The 14,621-nt window shown below is 39.2% G+C and overlaps 1 protein-coding gene across 4 annotated transcripts in view; it reads right to left on the bottom strand.

Annotated features, from left to right (window-relative positions):
* The window catches only part of IL31RA (interleukin 31 receptor A), a 68,173-nt gene that overhangs the window by 35,138 nt on the left and 18,414 nt on the right, over positions 1–14,621 (bottom strand). For 3 of the 4 annotated variants that reach the window (XM_086361773.1, XM_086361774.1, XM_086361775.1), the window contains exons 2-4: positions 11,771–11,848; positions 5,672–5,789; positions 4,317–4,486 (exon numbers count right to left, since the gene is read on the bottom strand). In XM_086361773.1, the coding sequence (XP_086217899.1) occupies positions 4,317–4,486; positions 5,672–5,789; positions 11,771–11,825 (343 nt within the window). In that variant the 5' untranslated portion in view covers positions 11,826–11,848. Of the gene's footprint in view, positions 1–4,316; positions 4,487–5,671; positions 5,790–11,770; positions 11,874–14,621 lie in introns of those variants that run through there. The other variant, XM_086361772.1, reaches the window with a different exon arrangement.

Raw genomic sequence — 14,621 nt, 5'->3', positions numbered from 1 at the left:
TCCGTTCATGGGATTTTCCAGGCAAGAGTACTGGAGTGGGGTGCCATTGCCTTCTCCAAAAGATAAAAATAAAATAAAAGTTTGTGTTTACAAAGTGAAAAACCTTGCCCCTTTTAGGCCCATCGACAAGAGGCAGAGCCAATGTTAGCATTGTAATGTAAGCCTTTCAAAGGGAGTTCCTAAATGTTTTAGGAATTTTTAGTTTAAAATGTTTTAAAAAGAAACCCAAGTCAAAACACTTCATAAAAAGAAAATCTGAGGCCCAGATACCTACACTGGTGAGATGTACCAAAGGTTTAAAGACCAATTACCACTGATCTTTCAGTTCAGTTCAGTCGCTCAGTCGTGTCTGACTCTTTGCAACCCCATGAACTGCAGCATGCCAGGCCTCCATATCCATCACCAACTCCTGGAGTTTACCCAAATTCATGTCCATTGAATCGGTGATGCCATCCAACCATCTCATTCTCTGTAGTCCCTTCTCCTCCTGCCCTCAAACTTTCCCAGCATCAGGGTCTTTTCCAATGAGTCAGCTCTTCGCATCAGGTGGCCAAAGTATTGGAGTTTCAGCTTCAACATCAGTCCTTCCAATGAACACCCAGGACTGATCTCCTTTAGGATGGATTGGTTGGATCTCCTTGCAGTCCAAGGGACTCTCAAGAGTCTTCTCCAACACCACAGTTCAAAAGCATCAATTCTTCAGTGCTCAGCTTTCTTTATAGTCCAACTCTCACATCCATACATGACCACTGGAAAAAACATAGCCTTGACTAGATGGACCTTTGTTGACAAAGTAATGTCTCTGCTTTTTACTATCTGTCTAGGTTGGTCATAACTTTCCTTCCAAGGAGTAAGCATCTTTTAATTTCCTGGCAGCAATCACCATCTGCAGTGATTTTGGAGGCCAAAAAATAAAGTCAGCCACTATTTCCACTGTTCCCCCATCTATTTGGCATGAAGTGATGGGACAGGATGCCATGATCTTCGTTTTCTGAGTGTTGAGCTTTAAGCCACCTTTTTCACTCTCCTCTTTCACTTTCATCAAGAGGCTCTTTAGTTCTTCTTCACTTTCTGCCATAAGGGTGGTGTCATCTGCATACCTGAGGTTATTGATATATCTCCCGGCAATCTTGATTCCAGCTTGTGCTTCATCCAGCCCAGTGTTTCTCATGATGTACTCTGCATATAAGTTAAATAAGCAGAGTGACAATATACAGCCTTGACGAACTCCTTTTCCTATTTGGAACCAGTCTGTTGTTCCATGTCCAGTTCGAACTGTTGCTTCCTGACCTGCATATAGGTTTCTCAAGAGGCAGGTCAGGTGGTCTGGTATTACCATCTCTTTCAGAATTTTCCACAGTTTATTGTGACCCACACAGTCAAAGGCTTTGGCATAGTCAATAAAGCAGAAATAGATGTTTTTCTGGAACTCTCTTGCTTCTTCGATGACCCAGCGGATGTTAGCAATTTGATCTCTGGTTCCTCTGCCTTTTCTAAAACCAGCTTGAACATCTGGAAGTTCATGGTTCACGTATTGCTGAAGCCTGGCTTGGAGAATTTTGAGCATTACTTTACTAGCATGTGAGATGAATGCAATTGTGCAGTAGTTTGAGCATTCTTTGGTATTACCTTTCTTTGGGATTGGAATGAAAACTGACCTTTTCCAGTCCTGTGGCCACTGCTGAGTCTTCAAAATTTGCTGGCATGTTGAGTGCAGCACTTTCACAGCATCATCTTTTAGGATTTTAAATAGTTAAACTGGAATTCCATCACCTCCACTAGCTTTGTTCATAGTGATGTTTTCTAAGGCTCACTTGACTTCACATTCCAGGATGTCTGGCTCTAGGTGAGTGATCACACCATCATGATTATCTGGGTCATGAAGATCTTTTTTGTACAATTCTTCTGTGTATTCTTGCCACCTCTTCTTAATATCTTCTGCTTCTATTAGGTCCATACCATTTCTGTCCTTTATTGAGCCCATCTTTGCATGAAATGTTCCCTTGATAGCCCTAATTTTCTTGAAGAGATCTCTAGACTTTCCCATTCTATTGTTTTCCTCTATTTCTTTGAATTGATCACTGAGGAAGGCTTTCTTATCTCTCCTTGCTATTCTTTGGAACTCTGTACTCAAATGAGTATATCTTTCCTTTTCTTCTTTGCTTTTCGCTTCTCTTCTTTTCACAGCTATTTGTAAGACCTCCTCAGACAGCCATTTTGCTTTTTTGCATTTCTTTTTCTTGGGGATGGTCTTGATCCCTGTAACCCTTTCAAAAAACAGGACCAGGAAACACTTTCCAACTCATTCTGTGAGGCCAATATTTCCATGATGCCAAAAATATACAAAGATATCACAAGAAAAGAAAGCAAGAGACCAATATCCCCTAGGAAGATAGAAGAAAAACTCCTCAACAAAAAAACTATCAATCCAAATTCAGCAACATATAGAAAGGATTATACACTTACAACCATGTGAGATTTATTTCAGGAATACAAAGTTTGTTATTTTGTTTAAAAATTAACTCAGAAGGATCATAGAACTAAATGTAAGAGCTAAAGCTATAAAGGTCTTTAAAAGAAAACAGAGTAGAAATCTTTGTGACCTCAGGTTTGGCACTAGATTATTAGTTCTGACTCCTGAGCACAAGCAATAAAGGAAAAAATAGATAAATTATAATAAAATCATCAAAATTAAATTATGTTTTAGTTTCAAAGGATATCATTAAGAAATTGAAAACATAACCCGCAGGAAGAAAGAAAACATGTGCAAAACATATCTTATAAGGAGCTGATACCCAGAATATATGAAGAGCTCGAACTTCCCTGGCAATCAAGTGATTAAGACTCACTCTTCCACTGCAAGGGGCTTAGGTTTGATCCCTACAGCCCCCACAAAAAGAACTCTTAAAATTGACTAATAAAAAGACAACATATTTGTAAAATCGGCAAAGGTTATGGATTAACATTTTCCAGAGAAGATGTACAAATGGCCAGTTAGCACATGAAAAGATGCTCAACACCATTAATCATTTGGTAAGTGCAAATCAGAACAGTGAAGTATGATGTAATACCCACCAGGGAAGTCCCCTAATACCCACTAGGATGGTTATAATAAAAAAAAAAAAAGTGCAATAACTAGTGTTGAAGAGGATATGGAGAAGCTGGTAACTTTATAAATTGCTGGTGGGATGTAAAATGGTACAGCCATTTTCGTAAAATTCAGCAGTTCCTCAAAAAGTTAAAGACTAAGTTATATGACCCAGCAATTTCATTAGGTATACATCTAAGAGAATTGAAGCCTATATCCACACAAAAATTTGTACACAAATATTCATAATTGCAGCATTCATAACCAAAAAGTGGAAACAACTAAAATGTCTATCAACCAATGTGTGGTTAAACAGAATGTGATATGTCCCTATGATGGATTATTATTCAGCTATAAAAAGGAATAAATGCTACAAGATGGATTGAACCTTGAAAACATTATGCTGTGAAAGAAATAAAATACAAGGACTATACTGTATCATTACATTTATACGAATTTTCAGAAATAAGTAAATCCATAAAGACAGAAAAATAGATTAGTGACTGCCAGAGACCAAGGGGAAGGTAGAATTAAGGATTTCTGCTAATGGGCATGAAGTTTCTTTGAGGGGTGATGAAAAGTTTCTGGAACTAGATCCTGGTGATATTTGTATAACTTTGTGAATATGATTTTTAAAAACTGGTGAATTGTCATTTTTAAAAGGTGAATCTATGGGGTGGGAGATGGGATGGAGGTTCAAGAGACAAACAGAAACAAAAACTATATTGTAAAGCAATTATCCTCCAGTTAAAAATAAATAAATTAACAAAAAAGGTGAATCTTATAACATGTGAATTATTCTCACAAACGATGTTATTTTAAAATTAAATAGTAAAAATGACTCTTTGAAAAAGAATTTGAAAGCAACAATCAGTGAGATATTTTTAAAAATAAGAGTTTTACTTTCTCCTACAGGAGCAATAATATACTGTTTCTTCTAATATAATTGATAGTACAAACTGCAAGAGAAAATCAAGGACCAGCAAAATGTTTCTCATTAATTTTTTTTTTTTTGGTCAGGTCCCTCCTTCCTTCCTTTCTTCTTCCCTCTGGCCCTACCTCTCTTTTCCTTCTTCAAAAGAAAACAAATTTTCCATATATCTATAACATACACCTATGTGCTTGAGATGTGAATCTACTTTTGAGTTTACAGATATCTCTTTTAAAAAACAGAAGAAGAGGGTATATTTTAATTAAAAAGTTCATAAGAATATAAAGTGACACTTACTTATGGTAGTTAAGTCCCAATATGTTATATCAGATTTAATTATGCCATATGCATTTTTAGCCTCCACTTGAATAATGTAAATATCTGGTGGTGTTAAACTTGAATAAAAAGAGCATGAAGAACCAGCTTTACTTGTAGAATTACAAGTATCATTTTCACGTACATAACACCTTTGAAGGAAAAAATGATTCAGCATGAGTTTAGTACAGCAGTTTAGAAACATAAGCATATTTAATATGTTAAGCATGTATTTGGTAGCTTCCTTCTGGGTCTCTCTTGAGAACTGTATAGTCCAGAAATTGATGTTTATCTCTCCAGATTCCTTCCTCATCTTCAAGGAGAGAGAAAAGTTACCATGGAGACCTCCCTGGGAACCCTGTAAGTCCATCAGAAGTTACACTCATATAATGCATTTCCTATTGGTAAGAAATAATGAATAGGCTCTTGAAAATCTCAGATTCTAACCTTGAGAACTTATTCTTAAAAGGAAAAAATAAAAAAAATTTGTTAAATAAATTACAGTAGATACATAAATAGAATTTAAAATGATAGTTTTTAATACAACTATATTTATTGATATGGAAAGATGCCTGGTACTCTATTAATGGTGAAAAAAAGCAAGATGCATATTATGTAAATAATGATTACATTAATATGAAATTACATATTTATATAACTCTTCTTAAAGGTGTCTAGAAAGGTCTTCATCAAAATATTAAAAATTGTTACCTTTGGTGGTGGGATTTGGGGTGATTTTTTATATTCTTCATATTTTTCAGATTTAATTTTTTGCCATTGGTGTACAATGTTTTCAGAAAACTCATTACAATTATTTTCTTAGATAGATAACTTAAACCCTATCAAGCTGTAACTTAATGAAAACAGCTACACATATTGGTAGGAATCAAGTAGGTGGGTATTGCTAGAGTCCTCTGGGGACTATGTGGGAGATGAAACAGGCTGAGACCAGAAGAGGGGGCCCACTGTGTAAGGATTTGCAAAGGCAGGGGTGAGGGAGCAGAGACTGAACATACAGAAATATAGAATCATGGAATTTTGAAAGCAGAAAGGATCTCAGCATTTTCCATGGTTATCATAGAGTGCAAAAATGGCCTACAGGGTAATGTTGTGTCATGGTTATACAAGCATCCTCCCACCCTCTTAGCTGTAGATCCTATCAGTATGGTTGCAAATAACCAAGTATCACCCCAGCCACTGGATACAAATAATGGTTATCTAGAAGCTATAATTGAGAAAACATTTTACTGTCTAAGTGACTTGAGTCATGAGTTAAAGTGGGAGCCTCTGCCTCCTCCCCTTACTCTCCCTGACGGCACACAAGCTCCCGTACTCACAAAGTTCTCCTGACTGTGTATGATATAGAATTAGCTTCTTTCTCTGGACTCCAGGTGCAAGTAAAATTTTTCGTATAGTAGAAGACGCAAGAAATGTTCTCAGGCTTAGCTGGCAGGTCTAGAAAAATACACAAACACAATAATTTTAGTGCATGATAAACATTGCCAGCATTAACGAGTTTGATGAAAACAGATTAATCGAAAGCTGAATTTCTTGGTAAGTTACTAGGTATAATAGGTTCTCCTTATCAGGGCCATGGAAAGAATCTAACTCCATCTCTGCAGTTACTCCCTTTAAACAGCTAGATTTTGACTTAAAAAACACTTCTTATATTTTTATTCAAGGAAGTTCCTACCAGATAAGAAGTAAGAAGTCCATGACTTGTAGCAAGTAAAATATTGGAGCAGGGTAGTGAAAATAAGACGGAGCAAAGAACTCGGATGTCAGTTCTTGGTGCAACAGTACAAACATGCGTGAGTCTGAAGAACCAAGGTCGTTTGGGCTGGTGGCCTATTTCACCAGGCATAGCAAGTCTAGTCGGAGCCTCATGTACCACTCAGCACCAACTCCAGCATGATATGGAAGTCCTAGCACTGCGGAGAGAGGGCTGGGGAAGATCTTCACATAAGCTCTGAACAGGTGAGAGTAGCAGGCAGGGATTCAGAAGTCCCCAGTATCTCAGGGTGAGGAACTGTGGGCGGGTGTAGATGTGTGGGGTTGGTCCAGGCCTGGGATTCAGAAGAGATCAGGCATGTTCAGGGTGATATAGCTGTAAATCAGGGCTGGGATTCAGATGAAGAGGCTTCTGTGCACAGGGGGATGTCAACTACAGGCAAACAGCTGGGGCATGAACTTCAGGAGTGGGTTTGGCAATGATACCCCAAAGCCCATGCAAAGCTGGCTGCCCGGCAGCAGATAGCAGAGAAGGGATAAGACCCCAGCAGAACGTCCAGAGGGAAACAAAGACTTGCTCACACAGATTTAGGAGACCAGGACTCTGAAGTTACGTAAACCCAGACACCACCCTAGGCAGGAGTAGGGGGACAGGCAGAAACTATGGAACTGTGCACTGTTACCCCAGAGAGGCTGAATCAGCTGGAAAACACTATAAATCAGAAGAAACAGAGACAATGCTAACAAATGTAAGTGCTGCCTGTGCTGTCCCCTTCCTCAGCCCTGCCTGGCTTTCCAGGGGAGCAGGGACTTTTTGAAAACTGATTAGCTTATTCCTAGAAAATAAGGATGTTATAAAATATATCTGCATATCTGACTAATGCATACATTTCAACTCTTTCAGAGGTAACACCTTCTAATAGGAAGTCAGTAACAAACAGTTTCAGAATGGGTTGTATTCACTGCTTAGATTTGGGAGTTTCGGGATTTGTATATTCATTCATGGGTTTCCCTGGTGGTTCAGATGGTAAAGAACCTGCCTGCAACGTGGGAGACTGTGGTCTAAGAAATGAGAATTGTCCACATAGGTAAAGCAGCCCCTGGGAGAGACAAACAAGAGTGAAGCAGAGCAAGGGGGCCTTCATGTCATGGCCACATTTCCAGCTCTTTTCTGAGAAGCCTTCCTCTGAGTCCTTCAGATGAGCCTGATCCTGACAAGACCCACTAGTCAGCAGTTAAGTCAATGACTTGCTATCTATGCTACTTGCATGTTGAAAACCATGAAAAAGCTGGTGATCTCCAAGTCCAACTGCTTAAAGGACCAAAGTTAACTGACCTGAACCAAATAATGCTACATGGTAAGTGGAGATCAGAAGGTAGGCCAATTAGCCCAGTAATTCCTCAGAGAGCCCACATAGCTTGAAAACACTCCCTCAGGATTCCTCAGGACAGCAAGCAGAATACTAACAGATACACACTTCACAACTGTCAGTGGGACAGGCAAAATCCTCTAAGAGGGTGAGCAAACAGTTAGCCAACAATGTCCCCAGGGACATCGCTTTTACACTGACTGACTCACTCTCTGGCTCAGAGATCTTGGCTGTGTGTGTTTGTGCGTACATGTGGGTCTGTCTTTAGTCCTCTGGCCAATTTCCTTACAAATAGTCATCCAAAACTAGCCTGCCCTCCACCTCCATTTCACTCATACCAGCACATGAGCTCTTAGCAGGATATCAAAGTTGATCATTGGCTGGAAAACAAAGAAATAAGATGTCTTTCTCTGTCTACTCAGAATAGTCTTTAGTTTTGTACTCTTCTCATTATGGCCCCCTACAGTCACATTTTATTTCCACCTTCATTCTCGGTCTGCCTTGCACAGGCTGACTCCAAAGACAGCCACCCAAAAACCAGCGTAGAAATAGATGGACAGAGGAGCCTTGGACACGACTGAGGTGACTTAGCATAGCACAGCACAGGAATAGATCCTTGTGGATCTAAACATATCCCCATCGAACCATGGTGAACTCTGGTCTTTACTATGCTTCCTTGAATATCTCTCTTCAGCTCTTTCAGAAGCTTTGATTAATATCTATAAAAACCATAAGTCGGAGGGGAATCCAACCTCTGGTTACCAGAACCATCAGTGTTATCAGATATCAGAAGAGAAAGTAGTTCTAAAAATGATTTTCCTCTTCACCTGAGCTTTTTTTAAGGAGTAACATTTGTTTTACTCTCACTGTTTGGTACACGGCAAGACAGAAATATTCTTGGACAGGCCACTTGATATTGGTATAGAGAAGGAAAAAATTCTGTTTCCTTTCACTCTCCTAGGCTCTCCAGCCAGGGCCCTGTAAAATCAGACTGACAAAAGACAGATTCACAAGAGAAAAACATTATATTAATGCATGCAGTGAAATTACACAGGCAAAAACTCAATAAAGAGTCATTTAAAGGGGTGGTTAGAACTTGGGCTGGTAAAGCATCTTAAGACAAAACCAATAAATCTGTAGAGAACTGACAGGACAAAGGAAAATGAACTTAGGTTTTCAAGGGTAGCAGACTGTGAAAAGGTGAGTATACGGGAGACACTAATGGAGCAGGGTCTGCATGTGCAGACCCATCCTGGCACTGGTTTTCTGTCTTCCTCATGGTCACAAAACTCCTCCAGGAGAGGAGATTTATAGCAGTCCTCACTTTTCAGAAGTTCCTTCTTTTAAACAAATAAAAGAAGTTCCACAAAGACTTCACTTCTGCATCTGTTGATTCTCTTTTGACTCCAAATAATAAATTGACTCCAAAATAAATCCTTATGCGAAAGTGGTATATTTTGGGGTGGCATATTCTGATCCCCTATGCTGGTGTTACGGAAGAGATTTATGATAAATAAAATGAATGCCCAGGAACATTTCCAGTGCTCATCAGTATTTCCCCTTCCTGGGCATAGGGGAAGATTTTATTTCCTTTCTTCCTTGAAATTGGGCATAGCAATGTGACTTCTTTGGCCCCTGACATGAAAGGAGACTAAAGCGCTGCTACATTATTATCCTTTTTCTCCTCCCTCTGCCCTGCACACCCTGCAAATCCATGTTGAGATAATGAGTCTTAGGCTGGTACAGCCTCCAACAGCCTAGGTCCTGCTTATCTGTGATGGACATATAGACTTTGTTGTCTTAAGCACTAAGATTTTGGGCTTGTTTATTTTCACTGCATAAACAACTTTCCCTGCCTCATGTGAAAAATAGCTTGTCTGAAAATCCAAGATTTTAGGACTCGGGAGAGGAATTCATTTAAGAGTAATCTTCCCTCTTCTCTTTGTTATGTTCTCATGACATCCTAACTCTGCATATGATCTCAGGGCATTGTAGATTTGTTTGATCACAAATGAGGGTGCCAAGGGGAACTGGAATAAAAAAGGAAAACCAGATCAACAAATAGCTTCAGTTTTGCTTTCTTGTGGATCCCATACATCTGAACTGCCCTGACTTATGTAAAGAACTGCCAGCAAGTAGCAAGGCTTATACATCTGTTGTCCTGCCTACCTGCTGGCAACTTGTGTGCCTATTTTAAGTCTTCTTCAACTTACCTCTAATTAGAATATAAACTCTTCATCAAAAGACTGTCACAAACATTATGTAATTGTGATAGAGCAATGGAGGGCATTTTACCTCTGTACTATTTTTCATAAAACCCCAAGAGTACTCACAGAACTCTTCAAGACTGCCACAGTCATGAGAAAAAAGGGAAGACTAAAGAGTTGTCATCCACCAGAAGAGACTAAGGAGACAGGACAATTCAGTGCAATATGCTACCCTGAATTGGATCCCAGAATAGAAAGAAAACATTAAGGAAAAACTGGTGAAATCAAGTAAAGTCTGGAATGTGCTTAATAGTCATGTGTTAATACCAGTTTCTTTATTTCAGCAAGCATATGATGCTATTATAAAATATTAGCAATAAGGGAAACTGGATAAAGGGTATATAAAATTCTCTGTACTATCTTCACAATTTTTGTATAAATTTAAAACTATAACAGAATGGTTTTTTTGCACGTGGATGACTAAAGGCTATGTTTGCCCCTCACACACATGTATCCTTCCACATGTTAAGAAAAAGCATATAAACATATTGCCACATTTCTAGAAATAACTATTTCCCCTATTTTTAGAAATAGCAGCAATATTCAGAACTTTTCTCTAAGAAGGACCAGGAGAATGTTCTTGCTTATCAGCGAATTTCCTATATGCAAAAAGAACATTTTTCAAAATTAAAAAGATCTTCTCAATCTCCCTTCTTCCTCTCTACGCTCATAACACTTTGGTGTCATTGCAAAGTTAAATTTTGTTGTGAAAAGTGTCTTGAAATAAAAGAAGGGCAAGGCTGAGACCAAGGGGAAAATTGTCTAGAAGGGAAGTAGTATGGAAACTAGAGTCAGTTATACAGGAAATGGTATTAATGAAAGGTAGTAAGAGAAGACAGAGATACAAGACTGAAAAAGACAAGTTGAGGGGGAAAGTGTTATGATGCTTATAAACAGAACTTTAAATTGGACAATTGGAAGCAATTGGGGATTTCTGAGATGGCCAAAAGAGACTGAATGAGACAGAGACACACGGCCCTCCCTGCCTATAATGCCTACAAAGCTCTGGAGTGTCACAAGTATAACCCCAGGGACCTGCAAGGTGGGCCAGGCCATGCCAGAGGTCTGGAAGACATTCTCATTATCTCTGGATCACAACTGCCTTCTGGGTGACCTCCGATTATGAGACGTTATGGGCTGAATTGTGTCCCTCCCCACAAATCTCATATGTTTAAGCCCTACCCTCTCTCTGCTGTGCCTCAGAAAGTGACTGCATTTGGAAACAGGGCATATAAGGATGTATTAACTAAAATGGGGCCTTTACAATGTGTCCTAATTCAATCTCACTGGTGTCCTTATAAAAGGAGATTAAGATACACAGAGGGATGACCACATGAAGAGGCAGCAAGATGATGGTCATCAACAAGTCAAGGAGAAAGGTGTCAGAGAAAATCAACTCTTCGACCTTGGACTTTCAGTCTCCAAAACTGTGAGAAAATAAACTTCTGTTGTTTAGGCTACCCAATCTGTGGTATTTTGTTATATAGCAGCCTGACCAGACCGATATTTATACTACATGCCTTGTCTACATTCCCAGTGCTCAATCACCATTTCTTTTAATCTGGTCTTATCTTCTTTAACATAATATGTGATCTAAGTAAAACATCTTAGATCTACAAGGTATTATATGGCCATTAGGCCCATAGTTTTGAGTTGGATCATTGTAGTGATGTTGTTTCATTTCCCTTTATACCCTTGGAATTTATGGCAAATAGTGTGAAAATGTATATATGTTTCTATGTGTGCATCCTATATGAACCAATGCACACTTCACACAGGAATCACCAAGATAATCACCTACTATTACTCTAAAACAGTGAATCTTGACTTTCAAAGGGTCATTTCTCCCTTTGAAAATATGATAGATCATCTTGCCAAACTTGCACATGCATAAGTATACATCAACACACACATACAACCCCACACAAATTTAGGGAGCTCACAAATCCCCCACTGTTCATCCATGAATGCCCATGTCCAGCTGTCCCTTTGTTCTCAAGTTAACAACTCTTATCCAAAAAAGGCAAATAGAATTGCATAATCCATAAAAGGGCACAGGCTGACCTACCTGCCAGGCCAAATCTGCAGAGTAGAGGGAGCATCCACAGTGTCCAGGCCCACATTGTTCCCAAATAATGCAGGGAGGCTGGAAAGAGAACAGAAAATATCATCAGTCAAGAGTTAGTTTGCTTCCTGTCTCTCCTCAACAGCTCTGTTTCTAGTGATAAACAGATTCTGGGAATTTTGAGGAAAGGTATTTTATTTTATATATTTTGAATTACATTCTATTTTGTTATATTTATTTGGTTAGCATCACATAGATCCCTCTGTGATTATTCCATTACCCCAGTCAATTTTTTGTCCACAGTTAATTCTACTATATAATACAAAAAGTACACCAGCCAGCAAGAATACACTCCAGAAAAACAGTACTGTCCTCCAGTCTCTGCCTCAGTTCCTGAGCACTCCAGCTAAACAAGACATCTCATAATTTCCCAAAAGCACCATGCAATTTCACATCTCCATGCTTTGTCCATGTGGTTCCTTCTGTCTAGAATGTCCTTTCTTCCCTATTCCTGACAAAGTGATCCATCTTTCCAGACTCAGTTCAAAGCTAGCCTTCTCCAAGCACCTTCCCTGAATTCCCAGATGGACTCAGCCCGCCAGTCGGCCTCTGTGCCCCACCCACCCTCCATGCCATCTGTACTGTGCACACAGCACTCAGAATGGTCTTTAGTAGTTTACCCGCTGGCTTCTCTACAGATAGGGAGCTTCTGAAGAGTGCAGCTTCTCTCTCTGAGAAGCCTGAGTGTTGAAGGCAGTGCCTGGTACCTGGTAGACATTCACTATTGTTTGTGGAATAATTAGAATAACAAGGCTGCTGGCTCCTCACGTCATCCCAGATGAGATGGTGAGATAGTCTAAGGATTAAAGCAAATGTAAAGGCAATACCTCGCTTTCAGAAAGAAATACATGATGCTACATTTTCAGCTGACATATCATTATGGGGGGAAAAGGAGAGTTTTCAGCAAAATGAATCATTTTAGGGAAAGTTGAACGCCGCATTTCTGGACAAAAACCACAGGGATAACATTTTCTCACACACAAACCAGTTGAAACACCTAACGAACTGAAAGTGCCTAAGGCAAAATAAAGCTGAGTGAGAACTTGGATCCATAGAAATACCATTATGAAACAATAAAAGACTAGTTACATAACAGCAATAGTTAATGCCTGTTACTCAAGAGCTGTGGCTAATCTCTCCCAAAACAACCATTTTGATTTAAATGAGTATAAAACTTAGGAAGTTTTAAAATTTTTCAATGAAGAATAAATGTGTTCTTTGAAAATTAATTATAACAGAAAAGAATTTTTTTTTTTGGCCTTGAATAGAATTTTATTTATTTATTTAGTTTTTGGCCTTGAAGCATGTGGGATCTTAGTCCTCTGACCAGAGATAGAATCCATGCCCTCTGCAATGGAAGCTCGGAGTCCTAACCACTGGACCACCAGGGAATTCCCAGTAATAGCACTTTTTAGCATCCAACTATTCACAATGTTGTCTTAATTTTCTCCAGTTCTTAGCCAAAAAACATGCCTTTACAAGTTTTAAAAGCATACTGGAAAGGGAGGGAGGCCCAGTCATGAAGACATTATTAAAGACATGATGCTGATAGTCTCAATGATTAAATAAATAAACAATTATAGGCGCTAAAGCTCATATTGTTATTCCAATACAGGGTTTTGCATTTTAAAATCTTATCAATATTAAATATTGAATATTTTGAACTTAAAATATTTTAATCAATTGTAATTATTGCTTCTTTACTTTACAGTGAGAATACTCACCTATTATTTGTGAATTTTTAAAGCCTTAACAAAAAAACAGCAGTACTCACAGTACTAAATTATACCCAGGGACAAAGCTGTAGAAGAACAAAGGGTTGAGAACCACTAATCTACTTGCAGCAACACAGCATGGATAGTAATAGCAAATATCACCTGGTAAGTGCTGTAATTACAATAGTGCAGAGAGCGCACAGAATGTCCAAAGAGAGGAAAGAGCTCATGCCTGGGGAAAGTCAATAAGCTTTGTTGAATGACAATGCCCTAACACCTGTTTGTCCTCCAGTGCCTTTTCCACTTCCCCTCACACACCAGAGAACCACCACTCATGACTGCTTATTGGTAGTAAAAGTGAACAAATGTGAGGTACCTCCCAGGAACTTAGAAATAAGTTCAACTGAGAGTTCAACTAGCAAAATGTGTTCACAGAAGTGACCCTAGTTAACTGTGGGAGTAAATCAAGAATGTTTGAAGAACTTGAGTTTACTCCAAACTTCTTCCAAGGAAGCCTGGGTGTAAACTCAAGAGAGTTGGATCTGAAAAATTAACACTGTCATTTAGTTGCAGGAATTTATTCAACTAAATGTATCCTAAATGGAAGGAGACTATGGGAACAAAAGGAGAGGTCACAGAAAAAAAAGTTGGCAGTGTTCATCTGTGTTCATTGGGCTTCTCTGATGGCTCAATGGTAAAGAATCTGCCAGCCACACGGGAGATGCAGTTTCGATCCCTGGGTCAGGAAGATCCCCTGGAGGAGGAAATGGCAACCCACTCCACTATTCTTGCCTGGAGAATCCCATGGACAGAGGAGCCTGGCGGGCTACAGTCCATGGGGTCACAAAGAGTCGGACACAACTGAGTGACTAAGCATCCATGGAAGGAAATTATGAAGTTTTCCATTGCTGGAGTGACATACAGCTGACCTTGAGCAATGCCGAAGTTAGGAGCATAGGCTCTCTACACAGTCAGAAATCCACTCACATACCTTCTGTCCATACACACAGTTCCTCCCCATCTGAGGTTCTACAACCTTGGAGTCAACCAATCATGAACAGTGGAGTACGACAGTATCT

Source organism: Bos grunniens, chromosome 20 (assembly GCF_055505025.1).
Source record: "Bos grunniens cultivar Pamir isolate PY7600 chromosome 20, Bosgru_T2T1.0, whole genome shotgun sequence".
Lineage (NCBI taxonomy): Eukaryota > Metazoa > Chordata > Mammalia > Artiodactyla > Bovidae > Bos > Bos grunniens.
This window is presented reverse-complemented; position numbering and strand designations above follow the sequence as displayed.